Source organism: Equus asinus, chromosome 11, assembly GCF_041296235.1.
Source record: "Equus asinus isolate D_3611 breed Donkey chromosome 11, EquAss-T2T_v2, whole genome shotgun sequence".
In the NCBI taxonomy this organism is placed as follows: Eukaryota; Metazoa; Chordata; class Mammalia; order Perissodactyla; family Equidae; genus Equus; species Equus asinus.
Genome location: NC_091800.1, coordinates 25,407,438 through 25,434,565, shown reverse-complemented (window position 1 = coordinate 25,434,565; position 27,128 = coordinate 25,407,438). Strand labels below are relative to the sequence as shown.

Sequence of the window (27,128 nt, the reverse complement as noted above, 5' to 3'; positions counted from 1 at the left end):
AGTAAGTTTATACTGTTTTCAGCCACCTGGTTTGCGGCATTTTGTTATGGCAACATAGGAAATTAACATAGATTTTGGTTCTTCTTACTTGTCACAAAATACTCTTAAATCTTGCATTGTTATTGGTCATCCTGGTTTGTTACAGTGGAATGGATACATTAAAATACAATGAAAGAGTAATTCATGATTCTCTACTGTGACTGATGTTTGAAAAGTAACTCCAAATTTAAATTTAACCATATAGAAGACAAAACTAGAAATTAAGATACTTTTAGAAATAAGCTCTTCAATGTTTTATCATATTTGATAGCAGCTTTTTTTATTGGTTACAAAACCTAAGCCCATATACAAAATTAGGAACACATTTAGATGCCTCTTTTGAAAGAACGTTTTAGTCGTTTTTAACTGAGTTTAAAAAAAATAAAAACAATGCAATTTTTCAACACTGTTTTGAAAACTTAAAAGTGCAGCAATATACTTAGTTTCCTTTATCTATGAAATGGTGCAATTCCAATTCCAAACTGATAAGGTCACAACAAACTGAATCAAGCAAATGCATACATACGTCTGCACTACTTGATGCTAATGTTCACTTATGTTAGTTTGCACTTAAAACACAAGAGGAATTAGGAATCGGCACAGTAGAGGCCCAATTTAATCTCAATGTGTGCAAAATTTAAAAGGTAACTGTCAGTAAGTATGGAGAGTCCAGAAGAAACTAAACTGGAAGGGGTACAATTCACAATATCAAGAAGATTTGGACTTTAAGGGTTTCACCGAAGTTTGTGACCTTCATTAGCTTTGACTTTGTTATTCCTACTTTTAGTGAACACCACACAGTTTCAAAAATTTAGACTAGAATCTGAATAGGATGCAGTTACCATACGAAGCTTTAACTCAAAATTTGGATAAAGAAAAAAAGGCACAATGAACTTCAACTCAATTTTATGTGCACAAGAGTTGAAAAATCTGAGCCACCTTAAAGAGAAGTTGATTCTAAAATTTATAAAACCTATAAATAATCAGAGGCCAAACCACTATATTAAAACAGATTCTCTAGCAAGTAAAAATCTTGCATTTTAAACATACGCTTGTATCCACTTTAGATACAAGACAAAACTCACTCTTTAAAGTGGCTCCACCTTGGCAGATACATATATTTGTAATGAATGCACACCTGCTATGTGTTGTTTATCAGTGAAAACACCCCAGCTGATTCACAAAGCTCTGATGGCATCTGTCTCATCTTCATCACAGTAAATACACCCCCCCCCCCATCGGATAACTAAATTAGTTTAGATTTTCTATCCCTTCACATCAATGCATTGGGAGATTATACCCAGTAAACAATAGCAACAAACCATTTCTGTGACAGCACAAATTATTCAGTTTAAACATTTTCAAATCCATATTCTTTCATTAGTAACTGGGTCAGACAATTTACCAAAAGCAATGACTTTACACAGTAATACCAGATTTTGCAGAATTACTTAAAGATCACTGCAAATCAGGTTTATGTTAAATAACTGCAGATTATTCCTCTGCACAGATCCTTGTCCGAATCTTTTAATATGTGAATATGCTTTTAGAGTAGGATCTGAGTTAACTTTCCCAATACTCAAAAGAATGAAGTTTTATGACACTTCTAAATAGTTGCTGGTTTGTTGCCAACCACATTATCAAAAGCACTGTTACTAAGTAAAAAATATTTTAAGACTAAATTACAGTAAACATGAAAGCTCCACAGTTTAAACCCAATATAAATCAACCATATCCAATTATCAATTTAAAACGAAAAGTATTAACTCCTGAAAGCTGAAAGCAAGAAGTTCTTTTTTTTAACATCACCAATGGGTACTGTAGACCTTTGTTTTCTTGTTTTTTATTTGTTTTGCAGGGACTCTTGCTTTCAACTTAAACAGAAGTTCAAGTCCGTAACAGGTTGCAGCTCAGGTAAAACACCATGCACAGCATTTGATTACTTCAAAACAGCAGGAACACACAGGCTGAAGTGAGTGGTCAAATAGGGCTTGCTGTTCTCAAAAATTAGGTAAAATGGCGAAAGCGTTACCATCCATAGCTAAAGTTCTTCCTCCAACCCTGGCTTCTGAGGCAGATAATAAACACATCAATTACTGGGAGATGAAGTACAGTTTTTTTTTTAAACTTATCTGTTTAATCAATAACCAAGTTTCTTTTTTTAAGTTACTTCTTTTGTGTCAGTTCCACCAATGAAAATCATTTGGCTTGTACTTTAAAATCTATTCTTCCACATAAAGAATATGAAAATATGTTTGTGGAGGACAATGATGGAGGCTCAGATCAGACTGCACCTCTTTAGAGTCGTCCAACGTGTATATGCATCATACCAAAGTGTCTTGATCCACAGCGCACCATTTTCCAAAGGAATATCAAGTGGGCAGCTGACATGCCACCACTATGGAATATTCTAAACTGGAGATTGTAGTTGTCAGCGTGTGGCACCAGGGAACAGGGAAAAATAGGGGAGTTGAGATTGTTAAGGAGAATTCTCAAACAGTTTAGGAAATCATGCATATGCATTTACAGTCCATGTGATAGTGACTTTTGGCAACTGCAAAGTGACTGAGACATGGCTTGCTTTAGAAGCATCAAAACGAAGAGGCATGTGTGTTTGGGAGCCTTTTGTTGTTGCTGTCGTTGTTCTTGTCATTTGGTAGCCATCTGGTGGTGCTTCATATTGGATGTGGGAAAGATGCTGCACTCGACTCAACTTAAAAATTAAATTCTTTTGTTTGAAGGTTGGCTGTTGGGTCAAAATTGTAAGTACCTCCTTGTGTTGCTTCAGGAATGAGGCTAGGATCTTCATCAATCTATAAATAGCAAGAAAAAAATCCTTATTATTTTAAGACACTATACATTATGGTGTAAGCAGAGCCAATTTACTTCTTAGGAGAGAATTTTGTATGAATGCTTTAATCACCTAAAAATATTTAAGTAAATCAATAATAATGTTACTAAGAAACTTAACAATGTAAAATTGAACACACTTTTAAAAACTGCCCTACTCTTAAGTTCCTGTATCTGTAGGTTTATTTTACCTGTCGGAACATACATCATTTCTGTAATTACTATTTCTTCCCATTTAACACATTACAAATACAAAAGGAACTGTTTTTACAATTTTATCTTATAATGAAGTTTCAGACATAGTGTCTAACAAAACTGATTGATGAAAAACCATTAATTTTTTTTAATTTATATTTTTTAAAATATCTGGATAAATGACACCTCAAGAGTATCTGATAGAAATACAGCATAAATTTAAGTCATATGAATGATAAAAGGAAAATTCTTACTAAACTTACATTATGTATAAGGTTCAATGTACATCACCCTTTAATGTGTACTTACATCATCACCAGAGAAATACTGATCTATGATTTCAAATGCTAATTTATATATGTCTTCATTTTCATGTTGCTGTAAAACTTCAATTTTCTCCAAACCTGATAAAAATAATCAAAATAATTAAGCAGATACTAATAAAAACTGTGCTCATTTTAATCAAAAGAACTAGAACACCCTCCCACGGCCCCCTGAAGATGATAGTTTGTCTGGAAAACAGATAAAAACCTGAGCTGCTCTGGTTGGAGGACCAGCATCTCACTAATTTCTTCCTCTTTAGACACCCTTGAAGTACCTGGTCCCTGAGGCAGGTGGTTTAAAAAAGACCTAAACACTCCATGTGGCAGGTGAGGAAGCTATGGCACAGAGACGTAAAGGTATTTACTTCAGGTGACGTGGCAAGTTAGTGACAGAACTAGCACCAAGATCTCCCTAGACTGCTTTAGTATAATCATACTTTCTCATACGGTAATATTTATCTTTCTCTTTGTTTTCCAAATGTCATTACTTTTATATAACTGTAAAAATAAGTTTTCAGAAACTTAATGACTGATATAAATAGAAGATAAAACTGGAATTGGGTGCTTATGTCCCATAGCCACAATGAATTTTGGAAAATAATTTTTCAGAACAGTAACTGTAGAATGCCTTCATTTATATTCCCAATATATTTACTTGATGCATCAGATGTACAAGTCTATAAATTTAAATCCTTTTTAATAAACATTCTTCCTTGAAATGTCTATTTATGTTATTTTGAAATAGTTGCATTTTTTCTTTATATAGTAATATACAAACCAGAAAAATGGGAAGGTAGGTGTCAAACATAATGAATGTAAAGTGCTTTATAAAATTATAAAGTACTAAGCAAATATCTGTCCTAATTATAAGTATTACTCCCATAGACAGAAGCAACTACACTGATAGAAGCTGAACAGTAAAATTCTGTAGCTTAAACTTTCTGGGTTGTTTTAAACCGGACTACAATGCTAATTTCAAATTGTCTTAAAAAGTCAAACATCTTAAAACCAGAATGAGCAGTGAATTAATAATACGAAGATCTGGATTTTAATTTAAGCTTTTATCACTAACTACTTCTATGACCATGGAGAAGCCTCCTTAACATCTCTAGGATAATTTCTTCTTGTTATTAAGAAAATACCATTAGTCTGAATAGTCTATGATGCCATCACATCTGTTTTCTCTTAAAAAAATAAACTGGGTAGTATAATCATACAAATTAGTCAACAAAATGTTTAAAATAAAACACGACATTAGGATAAATTAATTTAAGGTTTGGGCAATTTAGTACATATTGAACAACCACCTTTAAAAATAGAATTTTAAAATATATGCTTCATATATTATTACCAGAGAAAATAATGATATAGTATTTCAAATCACAGTTCTTTTTCATTAAAATTTCAAAGTAACTTTTGTAGTAATAACTTTAGCATGCAGTTCTGGCAATCATAGGAGTGAAACAAAGTATCTAGATGACTCCAAAATCATTAAACTTTCCAACAATATGGAATGGTATTTCACAAAGTAAGGTCCACAGAAACACATGATAATAGGTACAACGTGAAAAAAGTGTTTCTCTGAAAAGGAGTTTGAGAAATGCTGGATTAAACAGAGCTTGTCAGTTTCTCTACTGTAGTGGTTCTCGGAGCTTTTAATTTGCTCTTATGCACTGTGACTTCAAGAGGAATATTTGTGTTTTCTAAAAAGCAATGTGAATCTTAGAAGGTTATGGACTGACCTTCACAAAGCAGTTTTTCCAAAGTATGGACTAATGTTTTCCAGAAAATCTTCTTAGAACGCTAATACAGCGAATAAAGAACAGCAACATTCTTTGATGATGTAACAACAATGTCTCCTAACAGTTTTCCTTCTAATTAGTTGTCTCTAAAGGAACTAATGTATCAGAGTTCCAGTGCTCAACTATTTTTCTTCAATCAACCCACTCTTACCTCCACATTCTTCTATTATTTCAGCTATTGTGCTTGCTTCATCACCAGCCATTATCAGAATGTTTTTCAGACCATCTAGAACCACCTGAACAACTTGAGAGTCTTTTACTGACAGTAAATTACAGAACGGTGGTATTACATTCTGCTGTACAAGGTACTCAACCTAGACAACAAAAGAGAAGAAATACTTTTATTTACATATCATTTACCCAAAAAGAACACAGTATAGGGCTTATAAACAACGTGCAACTCCTCAACATAAGACAGTAGTATACTTTCTAATACTGACAATAGTAAGTTGGTTCTTCCAAACTCACCTGATCTTTCCTGCCGCTTATTGTTAAGTTGCTAATTGCCCAAGCAGCTTCTTTTTGTGTTCCAAAGTCCCCCTGCAGGTTAAAAAAGAATTGATAACATACATTCTTTATTCAAAAAGTCTTGGTTATAATATACTAACAGGCACGATGAGCTCCTAATATAACTGACCTTAGCAAGCTGATGAATAATCATAGGAATTAATCCAGCATCTATGACAGCTTGAACTTGTTGCTGGTTGCCTGCTGTTATGTTGGAAAGGAACCACACTGCTTCCTATAATTGAACAAAATAAAGAGTGCTTTTATTTGAAAAATTCTATCTTTAATGCATTTGTATTTTTATTTTAACGTAGTTTATATATACAATAACAAAATCACCTGAGTTTTATTAAGGGGAATGCATCTAAAAAGTGATTAGTCATACAGAATCTCCCATTTTAAACAAGTTACAAGGAAACTTCTATCCATAATATTTGGGCCCCATTAACCCAGCATTTATCCATTCAATAATATATAAGCCTACTATAAGCCAAGCACTATTTTAGACAATGGTAATATGGCAGTAAACAAAACAGACAAATCTTTACTCATGGAGCTCACATTTTTGGTGCATGAGCTCCCCCTCAAAAACCGAAGATAGAAATAAATAAAAGACTGAATTTCCTAATACTTTGTTAAAACTACTTCTAAGAAAGGGGAATTGCTTTATTGTAAAAATATCTGCGAGATATATTAGAAGTTAAATATCTAATTAATCTAGGATGAGTCTGTAAGACAAATTTTATTGTAACCTTAAAGGATTTATAAGTTACAAAGAAAGAGGTTTATTGTAATTTTAGTGTCAAATGTGTATCTTCTTTCTCCTCCACAGTTAAGAGTTAACTGTAAATTTATTTTGCCATCTAGTTGTGGTAAGATGTTACCAATTGGTCAATTAGTGTTTAGATTATATGGGTGTTCACTATACAATTCTTGCAAATTTCTTGAAGGTTTGAAAATTTTAAAACTAAAATGTTGAGAGGGGAAAAAAACTGAGTTGGTAACCTCTACCTCCAAGGTCTCATGATGGTCCCAAGATGCAAATAACACAAATGCTCAAGGCGAAAACTTCCGAAGCAACGAACTGCCTGCTGAAGCTGGGCAGGTACCTACAGGAACCCTGTTTCTTCCCCCATGATACCTTCACTCAGAGCAATCCCATCACGGGCTGGAACTTCTCTCCACCCACTTCTGTCCGGCTTCCTCACTTCTCAGCTCTGTTTCCAATTATGGAATACATTTAGCTGTAAAAACCACCTATATTATTGAAATTTCTACCGTAAAAATAACTGGCTGAGAGTCTGAAAGACTCTGGCTTCTTTCCCTTCACTGGAACAAATCTATCTATAAAATGTGATTTTTGACAACATACTTTTCTATAAGAATCCAACTGTCAACTTATAGTAAACTATATAAATACAGCTATGACACAGAAGAAATGATCAAGTCTGCTTATTTGGGCGATGGTGGCATTTCAGGCAGATAAAACTGCATTAAACCAAATGCCAATCAAAACCCTGAGATACCACTTCACACCTCCTAGGGTAGCTATAAAAATAATAATAATAAAAAAGGAATTGTAACTCTCATACATTGCTTGTGGGATTGTAAAATGGTGCAGCCGCTATGGAAAATAGTTTGGCAGTTCCTCAAAAAGTTAAACACATAATTACCACACAACCTAGCAACTCTCCTCCTAGATATTTACCTAAAGGAAGTGAAAGCAGGGACTCAAACAGACACTTGTATGCCAATGTTCATAGCAGCATTATTCGCAATAGCCAAAAGGGAGAAACAATCCAAGTGTCCATCAACAGATGAATGCATAAACAAAATGTGGTATATAGTACAATGGAATATTTATTCAGCCATAAAAAGGAATGAAGTTCTGATATATGCTCCAACAGGGATGAACCTTGAAAACATTATGCAATGTGAAATAAGCCAGACACAAGAAGACTTAAGTATATTTTTAACAATTAATAATAAGTTTGTATTTCAAGCTTGAAATCTCAAAAAAAGCAATTTTTATGATCCTTTAATTTAAGCACTGCATCTTTAGGTCCAATCTAATTTCACAGAGATTAAATTATGATCTATTTGTTTATAAAAGATATCAGCCATCCAATGGGAAATTTTGTATGTACTCTCACCTAGTGGTTACTAACTTAATGATTGTTGCTACTGCTCAATCTATTTAAATGAAAACATTGGGTTAGTATAAAAATAATCTTTATTCTGTAATGATCAGGGCAGCAACAATAGCAAGCAATAAAAAATTGAAACAAAATAATTGCAGAGGTGATCTGCAATAATTCTCACCTTAAACTGCAGTGGTTTTGAAGAAAATTGCAATCAAACAATTACCACCAGAAACAAGAGAACAATTAAAAATGAGACAAAGAGAAAGAAATCAACGATGAGGATATTATATGCCTTACCTTATTTATCTTCTCTTTTGGGTGTGCTAAGAGATTTGGGAAGTGTGACAGGACATCACAGTTGAGAACAACCTGGGTCTGCTCATCAGTGCCAGTCACTATGTTGCCAACTGCTCTGAGTGCTGCTGTCTGGGGGGGGATAAAAATGTTGTCTGTAAATTTATTTGTTTATGATGAAACTGATTCTATATTTTTCAAAATCCTAACAGAATGTAAAAATGCAAGAGGTGAATGATTAACACTTACTGCATTTTTACACAAAGCATTACACAAAGTGGATCTGAGAAGCAATTCTGAATTTTAAATAATAGTTTTATGAAAAATGGAACTATATGGAAAACAGAAAAAACATTCAAAAAATGAAAGGAAATTAAAAAATGTAAAGGTCCATTTCTAAGAGCTATTTTTATCTATTATTAAACTGGTACCACAGAAAGATTTTAATAAAGGCCTGGAATGGGCACATATTTCTATCTAGAAAGTCACTTTGGCACAGCTGGGATGAACAGATCTATCAGCCACCTACCCCTAATTAGAGTGAGGAGAAACTAGAGACAGAAGAGGAAATGCAGTTAGGAGGCTGTTGCAATTATCTGGAGGAAAGAAAATGAGTCTTGAACTAAAGCAGTGGCTCTAGATACATAAGAAGACAGATCTGAAAGCTATATAATAAGGATGAACAGGATTTTGTAATAGAGGGGTAGTAAAAGGAGGAATCAAGTTTCTAGCTTGGACTATGCTGTCCACTGAAATGGGATGTAGAAAGAGGAGCAGGTTTGTGGGGAAGACAATACATTTTAATTTTGTCTGGTTGAAATGACAATGGAATGCTTGAAGGAGTTCTTAGAGAATATATCTAAGGGCTCAAGGACAATTGGCTACATGAGCCTGGAACTCAGCAAGGAATCTGAGTGAGATAAAGATTGGGAAATCAACAAATTCAGGTTCAGTACAATAGCAGGAGAAATATGGAAGATATGTACATATAGACGTAACTGAAACCTTGCTGTGCAAGTTAACTGGTTATAGCAAACACAATTTTATATATATAAGATAAATTTTAAAATACTCACTTGAACTTTCACTTCCTGGTGGCTCAGAAGGGGCACAAGAAACGGCACGACCCCTGAATCAATAACCATCTGTATCTGCTCGTTGCCTCCATCTGTCAGGTATGACAGAGCCCAAACAGTATCTACAAGAATCTATAGGAAGTAAAAAAGAATTACCAATTTATGTAGTTGTCTGAATGTTTAAAACGGATAACATACTTCAAGGGTGGTGACAGAAAAAGTAATTAAGTTTTATGTTTTAGCTTGGTGGCAAAAATGTCTGCTTACCTGATAAATCTATTAAGTACTAGGTAACTCTCTATCTATGCCTACCTCAGATCACTCTTCACAAAAATGAGACACAGAAGTCTTGGACAACTTCTACCCCAACTTCTACATTTATATGTCAGATAGATGAATTTAAAAACAGGCAGAAAAGTAATTCTCCCTGGCCCCACAAACTGAGTACCTAATCATCACGGGGGAAGACTTTACACACAGAATGACACCAGTACACCATGCTGCTTCAAGTCTAGAAGAGACCAAGAAGATCCTCTGTCTATGCTAGTGGTTTTCAAACATGTTTAGCAACGTAATTAACTTTTTCAGGCTCTAAAGTAAAGAGATAAAAGAAATGACTTGGCATTTTAACTCTGTTTGGGAAAAAATTAATTATTTGCAAAGTCCTTGAAAAGTGCCCCTAATTGAAGAGCACAGAGTATAAACCATGCTGTATACCCAATATATGGCAAATAACAAAAAATAAAAAGTAGGCTCAGGTTTGTAGACTCATTCCAAGTCAAAGAGCTTGCAAGTCACTTTCCTTGGTGTCTTCACATCACAGAAGAATGTAAGCGCAGGTTTTATCCATGTGAAAACCCAGAGATGTTTCATATTGGAGTATCCAAATTAAAGACATTCTGTTGCTCTAAAATAGCAGCAGCCACCTGAATTAAAATCTCTCCACATATCCTTCAAAAAGTATATGAGTAAGAAGAGCAAATAAAATCATGTATAGCCCATGCCTTCAGCATTACTAGGAGTCAGTGAACACAACAAATTTCAAATTACCTGTAAAAAGAGAAAAAGTTAAATTCTAGCTTTTGTCTGGGCTTCCTGCCCCAAGCCTGTGTGAGACCTCAGAGAAGAGAGGCGAGGGAAGGGCTTTAAGGTACCATATCCGAATAAAACTACTCCACATTACATTAGTGAGACAGAGACCACGTGGCCTGAAAAGCCTACCATGTTCACTATCTGTCCTTTACAGAACAATCTGCTGACACCTTTACTAGAGGATGAGGTTCATTCAACCAAGAGATGACTGAGGAAGTATCTCACTGTAGATCAAAGACTAATACAAACGTGGGGATAAAAGTGGAAGAATAATTTATAAATGTTGTATGTTCTGGAAAAATAGAAATATAGCAACTTCAAAAATGGGAACACAGAAGGTATGCCTCAGCACTGAGCCCATCTACCACCCCACCCCAGCAGTAAGGCCTCCCTGCTGGGGTGTCTGCAGATGCTATTTGTGTGAGCAAAGCCTGTCTACTACGCAGTCTGGCAGTAACAGGTAAGGAGATTTAAACACAAGTCGGAGTCTCATAACATAACACCCAAAATGTGCATGCTACAACTGAAAATAACTCATCATACCAAGAACCAGGACCAACTCAACTCAAAAGGGAAAAGACAGTCCACAGTTGCCAACACGAAGATAACATAGATTTTGGAATTATCTGACAAGGATTTTAAAGTAACTATTATAAAAATACTTCAGTGAGCAATTATGAACACATCTGAAACAAATAAAATATAGGAAGTTTCAGCAAAGAAATAGAAGACATAAAGAAGGAAATTAAGACTGAAAAATTTAGTAACCAAAATTTAAAACTCACTGAAAGGACTCAATAGCAGAATGGAGAGAGGGGGAAAAATCAATGAACTCAGAAATAAATCAATGCAAATCATCCAATCTGAACAACAAGGGGAAAAAAAAAAGACAGCAAAGAAATGAACAGAGCCTCAGTGATGTGGAGGATAACAAAAGATCTAACATTTGTGTCATCAGAGTCCCAGAAAGAGAAATGGAACTGAAAAAATATCTGAAGAAATAATGGCAGAAAATGCCTCAAATTTGGCAAAAGACATAAACCTACAGATTCAAAAATGGGAGGATAAAGTGAGAGAAAATAGAATAAACTCACCAAGTGTACAAGTAAATACAGGAGTCAAAATATACCACTGAAAACTGTCAAACCAGATAGTAAAAAAGAAAAGGGCCTTATAGAAAGTATAAGTATAAATGGAATCTTAGAACAAAAACAAATCTTCCTAAATGCCAAAAGAAATTTTAAGAGAAAAAGCACACTAAGTAGAAAATATAACACACAGAAATTATATCACCAAATAATACGACAGAGTGGAAATCGAACATATCAAACAATGTGAATGGGCCTAATTCACCTATAACAAGAAAAAGATTTTCTTTTCTCTTTTTTTGGTGAGGAAGACTGGCCCTGGGCTAAAATCTGTGCCAATTCTCCTCTATTTTGTATGTGGGATGCTGCCACAGCATGGCTTGATGAGCCATGTAGGTCCACACCCAGGATCTGAACCTGTGAACCCCAGGCTGCCAAAACGGAGTGTGTGAACTTAACCACTCTGCCACTGGGCCAGCCCCAAGAAAACAGGTTTTCAAATTGGCTCCCCAAACAACACCCAACTCTATGCTGTATACAGGAGACACACCTAAACCTAATTCAGAAAGGCTAAAAATAAAGGGATGAGCAAAAGGTACACCAAGTAAATGACAAGAAAACAGAGACTGCAATCCTGTTAGCAGACCAGGAGAATTTAGACTAAAAAACATTACAAAGAACAAACAAGGCCATTTTATAAAGCTAAATCCCACAATTTACAATGAATATAAACAGTTACAAACATCTATTCACCAAATAACCCTGCAAAAACCACTACAAAGCAGAAACTAAAAAGACGCAAGAAAAAATATACTAATAACAGGTTTTCACACTGTCAGTATGAGTGAGGTCAAGTAGACAACAAACGAGGACATAGAGCTTACGAATATATACTGAAATTTATACCTTAATAACAGATAACGTAACTTGCATACGGAGCACAAAAATCACGTTAGGTCCAAAGAAAACAGAAATTATGTAAAGCAGAAATATTACAAAACTACTACAAGGCAATAAAATTAGACAACAAAATAAAAACCAAAAAGGCTTTTCCATATGGAAATTTAAGAGCCTCATGTCAAATAACTCTTGGATCAAAGAGAAAATACAAAAAAAATTATAAAATTTCTACAAAATCATGAGAACTCCACATAACAGAATCTGAGATTCATTTAAAGCAGTAATCAAGGGAAAGTTCACAGCCTTAAAAAATGTATACAATAGAAATAAAAAAATAAAAACAAAAATAAATAAATCCCAAATCAAAAGCTGGAAAAAGAACAGTGCAAATCGAATGAAAGCAAAAACCAAAGAAATGATAAATATAAAAGTACAAAGTAATGAGACAATGAACCGAAATATCACAGATCTAATTAATAAATTGAAATCCTGATTCTCTGAAAAAATTAAAATAGAAAAAGTCCTAGCTAACTTAATTAGAAAAAATGGGGGAGGAGAAGCACAAATATAAAAAATAAGAGATGACGAGGAAAATATCCTTGAAACAGTAAATTAAAACAAAAAAACGATAAAGAGGCTATTTTCCATACTTCGAAGCAAAGGTGAAAACCTAGATGAAATGAATAATTTCTTAGGACAACAGTTTATAAAAAGTGACCTCAGCAGAGAGAGAGAACTTAAATAAGCCAATTTCCATAGCAAAAACAGAGAAAATTATCAAGAAACTATCCTAACGAAGTATCAAGACCTAAAAGATTTCAAGGGGGAAACTACCAAATCTTCAAAAATCAGATAGACCCAATGCTATACAAATTGTTCCAGAGCACAGAAAATAAAGGAAGCATAATGTTAATGAACTTTAAAAAAGCATAAAAACACAATATTAATACCTAATAAAGATAGCATAAAAAAAAAACTGCAGACCAATATCACTTATGTGAATGTGGAGGCAAAACTTCCAAATAAAATATTAGTGAACAGGATCCCATATCACATTAAGAAAATAATACATGATGGTCAAGTGGGATTATTCAAAGAAGGCAAGGATGGTTCAATTTTAATAATATCATTAATATATGTCATATTAATAGATTTAAGGAGAAAAATCATAAGATTATCTCCATAGACACTGAAAAATTCAACACCCATTCTTTTTTTTTTTTTGAGGAAGATTAGCCCTGAGCTAACTCCAAGACTACAGAGAAAGTCACTTGTATGTTGATGCTGGGAAGCAAAATGGCATAGGCCCTAAGGCAAGGAATTTGGTAGTATGTAACAAAGTTACAATGCCTTCACTCTTTGACCTAGCAATCCCACTTCTAGGAATTTACCCTGAAGCCTATCTCCAGTAATATGAAAACACATAAGATTATTCACTGCTATTTTACTTACATTTGCAAAATTCAGGAAATAGCCTAAATGTCTATCCGTAATAATATGTCTGATTAAACCATGTCCACAAATGGGACACTGTGCAGAATGATACTGGTTGCCTTGGTCTGTGATGTTTTATGAGGCTGCTAAATGAAATGTAACTTTGTTTTCATTACATGGCTCCAACTATTAGCAGAAAGTTATTATTTTCCCCTACTAATATGCAGAGGCCTAAAAAAAATGAAATATTTAAAGCTTCTAAGCTAAGATCAGTTACTGGCTTTCAGTGGGATCTCCATGACAATATCTCAAAGGCTGGTGGGGGAAGATAACCTATAGCTAGGTCTTAGGTCCCCTGAAACTGCAAAGACTCTGCTAGGCTCTCTTTAATTTGGTTTTATAATATACTGTGCCTTAATTGAAAATTTCATTTTAAAAAATCTTGAAAAATGTTGCAGTTCACAGAACAAGATAATCAGGCCATTCCAGGTTCTTCTGTTTTCATCAGTTTGCTTTCCTCATCTCCATTATCAGGCTAACAGCTGCTCAATGTCTTTGATGCTTGTAATTTCACCTTTTGCTGCTTTTCCCATCTACGCTGCTTCTGCTATTTTACATTTTCCCCTCTATTCTTTTTTCTTAGTTTTCCCTTTTTCTTGATTTCTATGCTAACTTACCTGGCTTTTACAGCCACTAGGACAAAGAGTATACTCGTCTCCTTCTAGCTAATCATCTGTTTAATCATATGCCAACAAAGTCTTCAGCAATCCCAGGTGACTTTAATTATTTTTCACTATTTGTGTCTGTTTTTCTCTGCTAGGAAGCTTTAAAACTTTGTATACTTCAGCAATATTTCAGATACCTGAAGACTGCTAGAAAGCTGATCTCTAGACACACAATAGGAGACAAAAGCCCATGTGCAAAAGATTGACAACTCTATAGGGTCAATGTTTTGAAGCAACAATCTTCTTGAAAACTGGTATCACATAAACCAAAGGAAAATCTCTAGCAACCTAAAGTCTTCCAACACGAATATGCTCAGCTCAAAAAGCTTCACTGATTCTGTCACCTCCAGTAAATACGCTAACAAATAATAACTTGTTAGGCACCATTACTGAAAATTGCTGTTAACATGTACAGCATTTTCCTAGAAGAGCAGACGCCTGTGGCATGTCTATGGAATGTTAATGTCACACACGCTTCAGAGACAACCAGAGCTGAACCAAGTCACAAGTGTATACTTACCTTTAATCCTCATATGCAGTAAAGCGCAACTCAGGAGGCTTGGGGTGTTCAGATCCTACACATTCCAAAGAAAGGACTGGCCTTTGATCAGCTCCTTCCAGATAACCTCTGAGGCCCTGGATTACCCTGCCTGATAACACTGTATACTCGAGACCTTGGGCCAGACAGATAGCTTATGCTAACAATGTGATTTTATGGTGAACACCTGTTTTTGTTTGCCTGGGGCTTTGGGTCATACTCTATCAGTTTGACCTCTGGGAGACGATGGCCACTGAGTAGCTAAGCTCAGCCACGTGGGCTGTCCATGTCTGTGTGACTGACGCTCAATAAAACCCTGCCAAACTTCAGGAGGTTCTTGGTTGAAAATACTTCATATGTATTGTCACACATGGTTGCTGGCAGAGTAAAGCTCTGTCCTTACAACTCTATGGGGAGAGGACAACTGGGAGCTTGACCTTTAGATTTCTCCTAAACTCTGCCCTATGTGTTTTTTGCCTTTGTTGATTGTAATCTTGTGAAATAGGAAGAAATGTATTTATTGGTCTCTGGCCCTAGTTTCCAGGACAGAGCTCCTACAACCCTTGTAATTGTCCAAGTGATAAGAGCACTGGGAGCGTCTTTTGTTCTTTGAGGTGACTCTGGGTGGGCTCCTGGATGGGGACTGCTCACCAGAAAGACTAAGCCATGATGGGAAGCTTGGAATTTTCAGCCACACTCATCCTCCAGAGAGTGCAGAGGGGCTGTAATGGAGTTAATAACGGATCATGCCCACATGAAGAAGCCTCCGTAAAATCCCAATAGCAGGGGGTCCAGAGAGCTTCCAGGTTGGCGAGCACACCCACACGGGGAGGAGGATGCACCCCAACTCCATAGGAACAGGAGCTCCTGTGCTTGGGACCCTCTCAGACCTCGACTCTTGCCCTATGTATCTCTTCATCTGCATCCTTTATCATACCTTTCAAAAAACTGGTAAACGTAACTGTTTCCCTAAGTTCCGTGAGCCACTCTGGAAAATTAATCGAACCCAAGAAAGGGATTGTTGGAACCTTCAAACTACAGCCGGTTGGTCAGAAGCACAGGTGATAATTCGGGCTTTCGACTGGCATCTGAAGTGTGCCCGGGGGAGGGGGGTGTCTTGTGAGACTGAGCCCTTAACCTGTGGGATCTGTCTCTGGGTGGACAGTGTCAGAATTGAGTTAAATTGTAGGACACCAAGCTGCTGTCACAGAGACTTGCTTGTTGTGGGGGAAAACCCCATACATTTGGTGACCAGAAGCATCACAAGTGAAGTGTTCTGTATGAGTAGTGAAGGAGGTACATAGGAGAGAAACACACAGTCGGGGAGAATTGGGTTTTTCCTTACAGAGGAAGGAAAAAGCCAAGGTTTCCTAAACAAATCTGTATCCTTTTACTGTAGTAAACTATAAGCATGAGTGTAACAGCTTTTCAGTGGTTCCTTCTAGCGAATCACTGAACCTGAGGGTGGTCTTGGGGACCCACAACACACTTATCACCAAGTGTCACTAACAATCAAGTCTCAGCATACAACCAAACTGTTACTGATTAATTTCACTTGTACCAGCAGTAAAACAAGGTAGATTTGTATCAAATGTTAAGTAACACTCAGAATTGTCTAGGCATGTCGAGCCATGGATGAACAACTTCAAAAAGGGCAGGAAAACCAAATGCCACAGAATCCTTGCAATTGTAAATTAACTTTACGAAGCACAATAACTAGAAAGCAAATGAACAGACTGACCAGAATCAGTCCAGATTTCTTCTCTAGTCCTCAGGGTCAATGTTTAGTTTTTCTTCTAATGTCACATTGGCACATTAAAGTTAATGAATCACCTAATTATCTTATCTCCACACCCCAATCCAGCTTTTCCAGCATTCTCACTAGTCATTTTCTCATAAATTAAGTCATTCCTGATGTTTTGTACCTCTCCCTGCTGTTACTCGTGTTTTCTGTAGTGTCCTATTCTAAAACCCAAGTTGGAAAGATGGGTATTATCCCTGACTCCTCTCTTCTCTCACCACCCATATCAAAACCAGCAAATGTATCACCTACGCATTTCTCAAGTTTTCCCTTGTCTTTTTTTGTTGAGGAAGATTAGCCCTGAGCTAACATCCACCATCAATCCTCCTCTTTTTTGCTGAGGAAGACTGTCACTGAGCTAACATCTGTGACAATCTTCCTCTATTTTGTATGTGGCACACTGCCACAGCATGCCCTGATGAGCAGTGTGTAGGTCCTGGCCCAGGATCCAAAACTGGTGAACCCCACACTGCCAAAGCAGAGTGCGTGAACTTAACCACTACACCACTGGAGCTGCCCCTCCCTTGTCTTTTTACTCCTAATGTCTAAGCTCTAGTACTGGTCCAAATTTTCTCTCATCCATACTACAAAATCACCACTGATCTGTCTTCCCATCTCCACTTTCCCCTAAAATCTACACTTCACTTAGTGATATGAACTATCAATCCAAAATACAAATTAGACCATTATTCTTTGGCTCCCTATCAGCTACATAAAAAGGATATATGGCTTGTAAGGTGGTATACAAGATGCTGTGTGATCTAGAACCTGCTAAATCTTTGCCTTATTTTTTCCCCACTCTTTGTTTTGTAATTTATGCTTCCATCTCTCTACTTTTAAGAACTCCTTTGCTGGTTCCTCTTCCCTGGCTGCTACTGCTCAAATTCAGAGAATTCCTTAGAATTAAATTTTTAGCCCTTTTTCTGAATCTTACTCAATGTCCATATTTTGAATTCCTTAAGTAACTGCTATACCTCAAATCTGTATTGCCTTTTCCTTCTTGGAGGAACAACCAGTAAATAAAAATCAATGTGTCTGTCCTACAATAAACTTATCATCTTCCTCTATCAGTCTCATCCTTTTGCTTTATTCCTTCTGATAGTTCATGGCATTATCAGCTATTCAAATGCTGCCAAATTAGAAACCAAAGTAATTTTTACTTCTCCTTCTCTTGATCTTCCTTCTCAAAGCTCTATTCAATTTATCTTTTTTTTTTTTTAAGATTTTATTTTTCCTTTTTCTCCCCAAAGTCCCCCAGTACATAGTTGTGTATTTTTAGTTGCGGGTCCATCTAGTTGTGGCATGTGGGATACCGCCTCAGCATGGCTTGATGAGCGGTGCCATGTCCGCGCCTAGGATTCGAACTGGTGAAACCCTGGGCTGCTGAAGTGGAGCGTGCGAACTTAACCACTCGGCCACGGGGCCGGCCCCTCAATTTATCTCTTAACACTCAAATTTTTCCTCTCCTAACTATGACTGCTTCTAGTTCATACCTTCATCAATTTCCTTAAACCTACTATTGATAGGAAAATAGGCCTATCTACATTCAAACTTTCCCCATTCAAACCCTCCAAACCTCTTCTAAGTTACCTGACTGTTAACAGATGGAAGCACATCACTCCTCTATTTAAAAATCTTTGATGACTCTGCACTGATTACAAGATAAGCCCCAAACTCCTTAATGCAGGATTCAAAACCCTGCAACTTAACTCCCTGGCAAACGTGTTGGGTTATTAACTACCTGTATTCTCCAAACTCTCTACGTATCCTCCTGAGTCCTTAATATCTTCCTCATGTACTTGAAATGATTTTTTCAACTTGACAAAATCCTACTAATTCTAGTTGTATGACTTCAGAAAAATTACACAACTGTCTGCTTGTTTTACCACATTTGTAAGATGGAGACAATGACAGTACCATTCTCATAGGATTTTTGTAATGAATGAATGAGTTAACATATAAAAACTACTTAAAACAGTGCCTGGCACATTTTAAACTCTTAATAAATACCAACTATTAACAATCATCTTTGTCACCTCTGTCACCACTTCTACCACCACCCTTCTCCTTATAATACTTATTTCAAACATTCCTTTCTCAGTGAAGCTTTCTGGTTGCCTGAGACAATACATAACTTCACAGTCTAGCATTTTGGTCACTCTTCTATTTTACTTTTTTGGTTTGTTTTCTCACCATATTGTGTGTTTATGTGACCACGGTATGAAAAGGCATAGGCCCTGGACCTGGCTGCAATTCTCAGCTATGACTCTCATTCACTGTATGATCTTAGTTAGGTTATTTTACTTTAGAGTGTTTCAATCTCCTTATTTGTAAAACAGTAGAATAAAATTTATCTCATAATGGTGCTGGGAAGACAAAAGGAGAGTATAGACATAGATTCAGCATAACAAGTCATCGACACAAGTTCATTCCTTTCACTCTTTTTCCTGCTACTAATGTTGAGGTCTTAGAGGGCAGGGTCTCCACGGTGTCGTCTTCTTTGAGCTTACAATTGATGGCACAATTCTGGCTTCAGTGGAATAATCTGCGAGCGTTTGTTTAACTTGACAACTAACCTACAACCACAGCACTCTGCCATTTTAATATCTTGCCTTTCAAATAAACACGACCAAGGGATGAGAGAAGATTTTATTTGCCTATAATCAATTCCATAATGTCCTGGGGGAAAAGTTTTGATGGAAATAACAGACATTTTGCTTATTTCCCTTTTATTCTTGGCTGTCAGAAAGCTTAGACCTAAATTTAGCATTCAATAGCAAGGAATATACTTTTTTGTATAATTTTACCTCCTCCCTCTGTCTTTTAAGGTATTTATTACTTTATACATCTTTTGCTAAGTCATTTTTATATCCAGTCCAAAAACAGGATAGTATATAACTAAACAGGTTTCACTTAAGTTTTATGACATTTCAGGCTAATATGTCACCAAAAAAAGCTACTTAAATAACCTTTAAAAGATTCCTTCCCAATAGCTTAAAGTCCTAAAATGAACTAGAGAAATGTGGTTTAATATTCATGTATGAATTATACTGCCTCTCAAGAAATGTTAGCAAAGATGTATTTTCTTCATCCTGATGATAAACCACACATAATTCTAGCATACACACACACAGCTACATATTATGTGTATATGTAAATACAGGATTATAAAAACAGACAGAAATCTTAGTTAGAACAACAGAAGCCAGATCAATGCTAGATCAATGCTAGAATCAATTCTAGATTCACTGAAATTTATCCATTGTTTTACTCCACGGAAGAACATTTTTGCCTTGCTACATTTAGGAGAATTTTCAGACTGCCTAATAAAAAAATTTTCCAGAACACAAATAGTAAATGCCTAACTGAACCTCATGTAATGCACGAATCATCTAAAAATGCCTTCGCATTTAAAACTATACTTGATATTCTTCAGTACTGTACATCAAAAAGTTGTAGCCTAGGAGGCAGGGTGGTTTCATGGAAAGTATACAAGATCTGTCATCAGAAGATCTCAGTTTTGAATTCTGACTTTGATCCTTACCAGCTCTGCAACTTTGGATAAGTCATTTAATCTTCCCCTGAGGCTCAGTTTCTTATTCTGTAAAATGGGGACAATAATATCTAGCCTATCTATTATAAGAATGAAATGAGATTAAAAAAAATAAAGGTGATTTATAAAGTTTTGCCACTTTATAATATTAATACTTAAAAACACTACTAATAATGATACAGATAAATAAATTTCATATGTGATAATTTCTCTTAAGTTAGCATTTTTGCTGTTTGGATGATTTAAGATATAAACTTAATTTAACCTTAAGCCTATTTCTGAAAAGTACTTATACATTGTGGGAGCTTGACAAGTTAATAAGATATCCACTGACCTTTACTAAGAGCCTAAAGAATAAATAACCCTCCCAGTGCCATCAAGAGCAAAATCCCAAATCTAAGCTCTGCTTTACTTACGTTTATGTCCGTATGGTATATGAGGACACATAATGCTGGCAAAATCTGAGGAAAGAAGATAAACAATAAGTAACACTAGAGTTGATGAATATATATTTCTAACTGTGATACAAAACGCAGTGAACACTATTTGCAGGGCAAGAATGACATTAAATTTGTTTGAATCTCCATCAAGAAAATAAAAATCTGATAAGTTCAATCTGAAAAACCAAAAACATTTTTCAGATGTCCAATGAAAACATCCAAATAAATCTGGCAGAGATTAACGTGCCTTAAAGAAAAAAACATTTGTTTTTAATAACCTCCTTTATGACATATAATGTCAAGTGCAAAGAATGGAGATGCAAGTATAAAAGTATAGTAATTAAAAAAAGCTATTCTTAAAACTGCCATCATTGTCTTACTTACCTTCTTTAAGTAAAATATGATTTTACTTAATAAGCTACTTGAGTCAAATTAAAGTTTCTGACTTCAGATCTAGTCAATAAAATTATAACCAGCACAAAGAATAAAGTTTGTTGAATTCAGACCTTACAGATATTTTTTTTAATCTGGGAGAAGGGGAGAAGGGGAGGGGAGAATCACACTAAGTACCCTTTCCCTAACAGCAAAAGGTAGCAGAAGCTGATGAAGGATGTCAATTATAAAGATTCATAGTCAACATTTTCTATGCAGTCAAGTGATTAAAAGTTACATAGGATTTTTAAAAACTTAAAATACTCAGATCCATTTACAAATCAGATGTAAACAGAAGTTTTTACTTTAATTTGTAGATTTAACACAAAGTATGTCACACATTTAAGAACACTAATTTTGTCAGAAATCATGGGAAATTTCTATTGGATTTAATGCAAATTCACTCAAGAATATTTGCATATAAGTAGACTAGTTTTATCTGTAGTAATCCCTTATTTTTTAGTGTTAAACCAACAATACAATGCAGTAAATAAAACTCTGAGATTTTATTATTTTCTCTTTTGTATTTTTGTTTGAATCACTTATGTTTTCCTTTTATAAAAATAGTCATTAAAAAATAAGAATTAGGGTAGACTGATACTCTTTCAGGTGCCATAAGGTACTGAACTTGTATTTCACAGGACTCAAAAATTAAATATGACATGTTACTTAAAAAAAAATCTCATACCTGCAATGAAATCAGTATATGCATTATTTCATTCCCTGTGCATGAAAATCTAAAGCATAAACATAGGGAAAATATACCATCTGGCCTTTGTAATTCTTCATTTACCTCCTGAACTGTCTCCATAGGCGGTGGGGGGTCCTTATTCCTGCAGAGATTGACAATGACCCATGTGACGTTCCGAAGGAAGGTGATGGGAATGGAAGGATTGATGAAGGACAGAAGAGGTTTGACAACTCCCAGTGATATGACATAATCTCTACATTGAGGACCATCACCTACAGAAATGAAAATTGTATTTAAAAAAAAATTACATTCAGGATGAGAAAGTCTGAAATGTATGCAATGGCTCATGTTGGGACACTGATGTTCTATGTTTCCTCACCATTAGTCAAGGACATCAAGTATTGCTGTTTCTCCAGATTTTGATTTGGGAAACACAAATTTAACCTACCAATCCTGATAGCAAATTGCATCACTGTTTCAAAGAGATACCATCTTAAGTTAGTATTTATGAGGCAAGAAGATAGTCAACTGATATTAAAATTAGAGGAAACATAGTATGTAATGGCTATGCCAATGCAGGAAAAAAGTTAATTAAGTATCTTAATTGGAGTTTTTTCAAACCTAAATGCAACTTACCTATAATGTTTCCCAAAGCCCATACTGCTTGTTCACAAACATTCTGATGTGGTGAATGGAGAAGTCTCAGAAAAAGAGGTACGGCATCTATAATAAACAAAAATGATTATTTATACTGCCAAGTGTTGAAGAGTTTATAGATTTCAGCCTAAATAAGTTGATAAAATATACAGAGCCTGGCACACTATAGTTGCTGAATCATAGTTCACTGAATATATAAACATGGCAAATATCTTTACCTTAAAAATAATCAATTTTAGTATTTTCTACTAGTAATATCTGAGTAACATGCCTATTGACAGTATCTAAAAGTGACTATTATGTCATAATTAAAAGACAACAGAAGCATGAAATTTTTCCTATAATGTATTAAAAGACAAAGAGTTCCTACTCCAAACACGTAACCTTAGAATTCTATAATACTTTAGTTAACGTGATCCTAATTGGTGATATGAGATTAACTAAAGAACTGATTATTCCCATCTCAGGCCCACCTTATATTTTAAAATAACTTAATATTATAATCCTTACTCTTTACATAACTTACAGCTTGGCCCAAATTCTAAAACACTGGTATCATTCCCATTCCAGGTCAGAAACTGAACATAAGGTAGATCACTTTTTCTTAAATTTCAGTAAACTGTGACCACCTCTAGGATCTTTTGCCGTATCTCTGCACTATTTGTATTATTTACTTAACATTTAAATCAAAATTGACTCACCCTTTTAACTGCTTTACTGAGATATAATTTACATGCAATATAATTTATTGGTTTAAGTGCATAATTCAATGGCTTTTAGTACTTATACAGAGTTGTGCAGTCATCACCACAATCTAATTTTACAAAATTTTCATTACCCCCAAAAGAAATCCCATACCCATAGCAGTCCTACTGTCCACTCCCACAGCCTTAGGCAACCATTTAATCTACTTTCTGTCTCTACAGATTTTCCTATTCTGGACATTTCATATAACTGAAATCATATAATATGTGGGGTTTTTCGTGTTTGGCTTCTTTCACTTAGTATGATTTTTTTGAAGTTCATCCATGTTATAGCATGTATCAGCACTTCATTCTTTTGTATTGCTGAATAGTATCCCACTGTATACCACATTTTGTTTATCTACTCATTAGCTAATGGATATTGGGGTTATTTCAATTTTGGGGCTATTATGAGTAATGCTGCTGCAAACATTTGTGCACAAGTCTTTGTGTGGGCACGTTGTCACATCTCTTGGTTCTACCTAGCAGTGGAACTGCTGGGTCACATGGTAATTCTATGATTAACCTTTTGATAAACTGTTTTCCAAAGAGGCTGCACCATTTTACATTCCCATCAGCAATGTATGAGGATTTCAACTAACTCATATTTATAATTTAATTAATTTTATTTATCACTTCTGTAATTATAAGACGTATCACTTACCACAAATAGAAGATAACAAAACAATTAAAAATGAAAACAAAATATTGTTATTAAATTGTACCTACTAGTCTCTATTGAAGCCCTAGTCTAAAATCTGTTCCTTTTTTGTTACAACTAATGTCTAACTGGAATCTTTCCCCTTGACATTATGAAATATCTGAAAGAAAACTGAGAGAGAACAGGAATCTCACTAGCCGTTTCCATGTGACTTAATGCTGTATCACAATACTACTCAAAATCACCATGAGTAACACCTAAAGTCAATTAAGTGTCCCACACCTTAAGAGTACTTGGTGACATTTAGTTTTTTTCAAAGGACTTTCATCAAATTGGGTCAACACACTAACAACAGTCAGCCCATTCTGAGGTAGGCAAAATTTCAAAAACATATATGTTACAAGCTAAACGACATAAGCTACTCAGAACCGTGGAAGTATTAAAAACAAAAATTGTAAAACCTGTTGTTAGGGGATGATCTCTAGCCAAAAAGGTAAAACTCTATTCACTTTTTAGTAACCACAATTAAAATTACTTAATGATAGATTCATGATAGCTATCAGAAAAATATCAACCATCAAAAGTAAGTTATAAAATTCACCAGTTTAAAAATGCTACAAAATAAAATTTAGTCTTTATAACTAAATGCCACTTCCTTGCCTCTATTTAAAAAAAAAAAGTCCAGCACGTGAGGAAGTTAATTTACTTACTAGACTGCACGACAGCTTGGGTCTGTGCGGAAGTTCCTGATGCTATATTAGTTAACGCCCAAGCAGCTTCAAACTGTAACGAAGGGCTGTAAAAAACAATAAAACACCTTTAAATACATAACTAACACTTACAAATTTATGACCTGCAGATCTATATGGCTATCTTTTACCTTGTCCTGAATTTCACCTCGTTATATCCAACTGCCTATTGGATATCTCAACCTCAATGTCTCAGTGGCTCCCAAAGTCAGTCAATATAAATCTATTTCATGTCCACTGGTAGTGACAACATGTAGCCAGTCATTATTTTCCTTGCCTTCTTCCTTTCCCACAGACGTGTGATCAATAAGTCATGTCAATTTTACCTTCCAAATATTTCTTATGTTTATAGCATCACCCCCAATATCACTGTGCCACTGAGGACCTCAGCATCTCACCTGAATCACTGCACAGGCTCTAGACTGGCCTGAAAGCTGGAACCCCATCTGACTCCAGCACACTATCTGCTTTACATACTGAAGATATTACAAGGCTGCATAATTTTACTGGAAGGGCAAGATCATTATAATTTGGAATAGTGATGGACAATCATCCAAAGAAAGTAAAAACTGAAATAGCTTTTCAAAGATGGATAAAAGATGGAAAGGCACTGAGAGCTGGAAATACAAGAAAGGCACTGAGAGCTGGAAATACAAATAAAAGTATCATGGGTAAAATGATCATGATGTGTAGAGATAACCAGGAAAAGATCAAGAGAGCTGAAGCCAAGAAGGTATGCAAAAACATAATACAGGATGAAATTGGAAGGGTAGATTATCTAAGTGTGTGTGAGTTGTGGGTGGTGTGTGTGTGTTGGGGGTGGGGGAGTAGGGCTCAAATCCCAGGCCTCAGAACTTGGGATTTATTCTACAGACATAACCAAATATAGAGTGCTACTTAAAAGAGGAGTAAAGAAAATAATGTTGGAGTCCATGGTAAGCAGAATGGATAAAAAAAGGAAAGACTGATGTAGGAGAAACCTGTTAAAAGGAAATTACCTACATAAAGGATAGATAGGTGAAAGAATATAAATTCCTTTAAGTAGAATACCAAGGTGGCAGGGAGTGTTAGTGAGCAAAACTAAGGAGAGCCAAAGGTTAGGGACTTCAGTGAAAACTATAAATATCAAAGAAAGAGAGTGAGGTTGTTAGTATCAAAAGGTTAGAGAGATCCAAGAAAGAAAAGGTTTTAAGGAGAATAAACGTCAGAGACAGAGCAAGCAGTGAGCTTAAGAAGAAGGAACAGGGCTGGCCCCATGGTGCAGCAGTTAAGTTTCCACATTATGCTTCCATGGCCCAGGGTTCGCCAGTTTACATCCCGGGTGCAGACCTATGTACCGCTTGTCAAGCCATGCTGTGGCAGCCATCCCACATATAAAGTAGAGGAAGATGGGCACGGATGTTAGCTCAGGGGCAGTCTTCCTCAGCAAAAAGAGAAGGATTGGTGGTGGATGTTAGCTCAGGGCTAATTTTCCTCAAAAAAAAAAAAAAGATGGAACAGATGAGAAAATGGAGTAGCAGACAAGAATTACATGATGAATTTTGGTGAAAGGCAAGGAATAAGAGGGTATGAGAGGCACAGGAGAAGTAAAACGATAATAAGATCAAAGATGATGAGACAGTATATGTTGTCCCAGACCAGAAGTGCAAAGGGTTATAAAGCTAGACTAGGTGGTTTGGCAAAATACTGGAAATGAGGGCCTTAAATGAGAAAACAGAGGAGTGCAAAAATAAAATTACAAAGCCAGAGAAAGTCTTCTAAGATGTCATTTGAAAAATGAGTTAAGAGAGAAGATACAGAAAAAATTAATGAGTGCAGTAAGTAAACAATAAATGAACATTTATTATAAGCTTGATATGGCGTAGTGCTTTGTATGTATTCTTTCCATTCCTTACAACCACTTAAATCTCATAGATGAGGTATATCTGAGGCTCAGAAGACACTTGGGTTTTGGTTAAGAGCAAAACCTCGATTTAAACCAGGGTCTATTTGGCTCCAAAGTCTATGGTCTTTTATAACACAATCTTCCACGACAAATCCTAAAGTCACATCAAAACCAATTTTTTATTTTTGCCTTGAGCGGTGATTACACAGGTCTGTACATATTTTAGCGTACTTTCCTGTATATATGCTATGTTTCACAGACACACCCACACAAATGAGTCGATGCCAAAGACTGGATGCAAAGAAAAAAAAGGAAGAAAGAAAAGTAGATCAAGAACAAAAAGGGGGCCCTGAAAGTAGGAGTACAACAAAATTTTTTTAAACAGCTGAAATAAAACTTATTTTTACTTAAATAAATCTTGTTATGTAAAATACACAGGATAGGATAAAAAAAGTGTTAAGAGATTTTGAGGGCTGGTTATGGCACACAATAGAAGCAGAAGGAAGTAT

The 27,128-nt window shown here is 35.5% G+C and overlaps 1 protein-coding gene across 1 annotated transcript in view; it reads right to left on the bottom strand.

Annotated features, from left to right (window-relative positions):
- Positions 1 to 292: 292 nt before the first annotated feature.
- KPNA3 (karyopherin subunit alpha 3) overlaps positions 293 to 27,128 on the bottom strand; it is a 93,003-nt gene continuing 66,167 nt past the window's right edge. The window contains exons 7-17 of the mRNA XM_070520628.1: positions 24,696 to 24,781; positions 22,561 to 22,647; positions 22,027 to 22,196; positions 20,778 to 20,822; positions 9,231 to 9,362; positions 8,158 to 8,286; positions 5,847 to 5,951; positions 5,678 to 5,749; positions 5,361 to 5,523; positions 3,394 to 3,488; positions 293 to 2,852 (exon numbers count right to left, since the gene is read on the bottom strand). Coding sequence (XP_070376729.1) covers positions 2,754 to 2,852; positions 3,394 to 3,488; positions 5,361 to 5,523; positions 5,678 to 5,749; positions 5,847 to 5,951; positions 8,158 to 8,286; positions 9,231 to 9,362; positions 20,778 to 20,822; positions 22,027 to 22,196; positions 22,561 to 22,647; positions 24,696 to 24,781 — 1,183 coding nt within the window. The 3' untranslated portion in view covers positions 293 to 2,753. The remainder of the gene's footprint in view (positions 2,853 to 3,393; positions 3,489 to 5,360; positions 5,524 to 5,677; positions 5,750 to 5,846; positions 5,952 to 8,157; positions 8,287 to 9,230; positions 9,363 to 20,777; positions 20,823 to 22,026; positions 22,197 to 22,560; positions 22,648 to 24,695; positions 24,782 to 27,128) is intronic.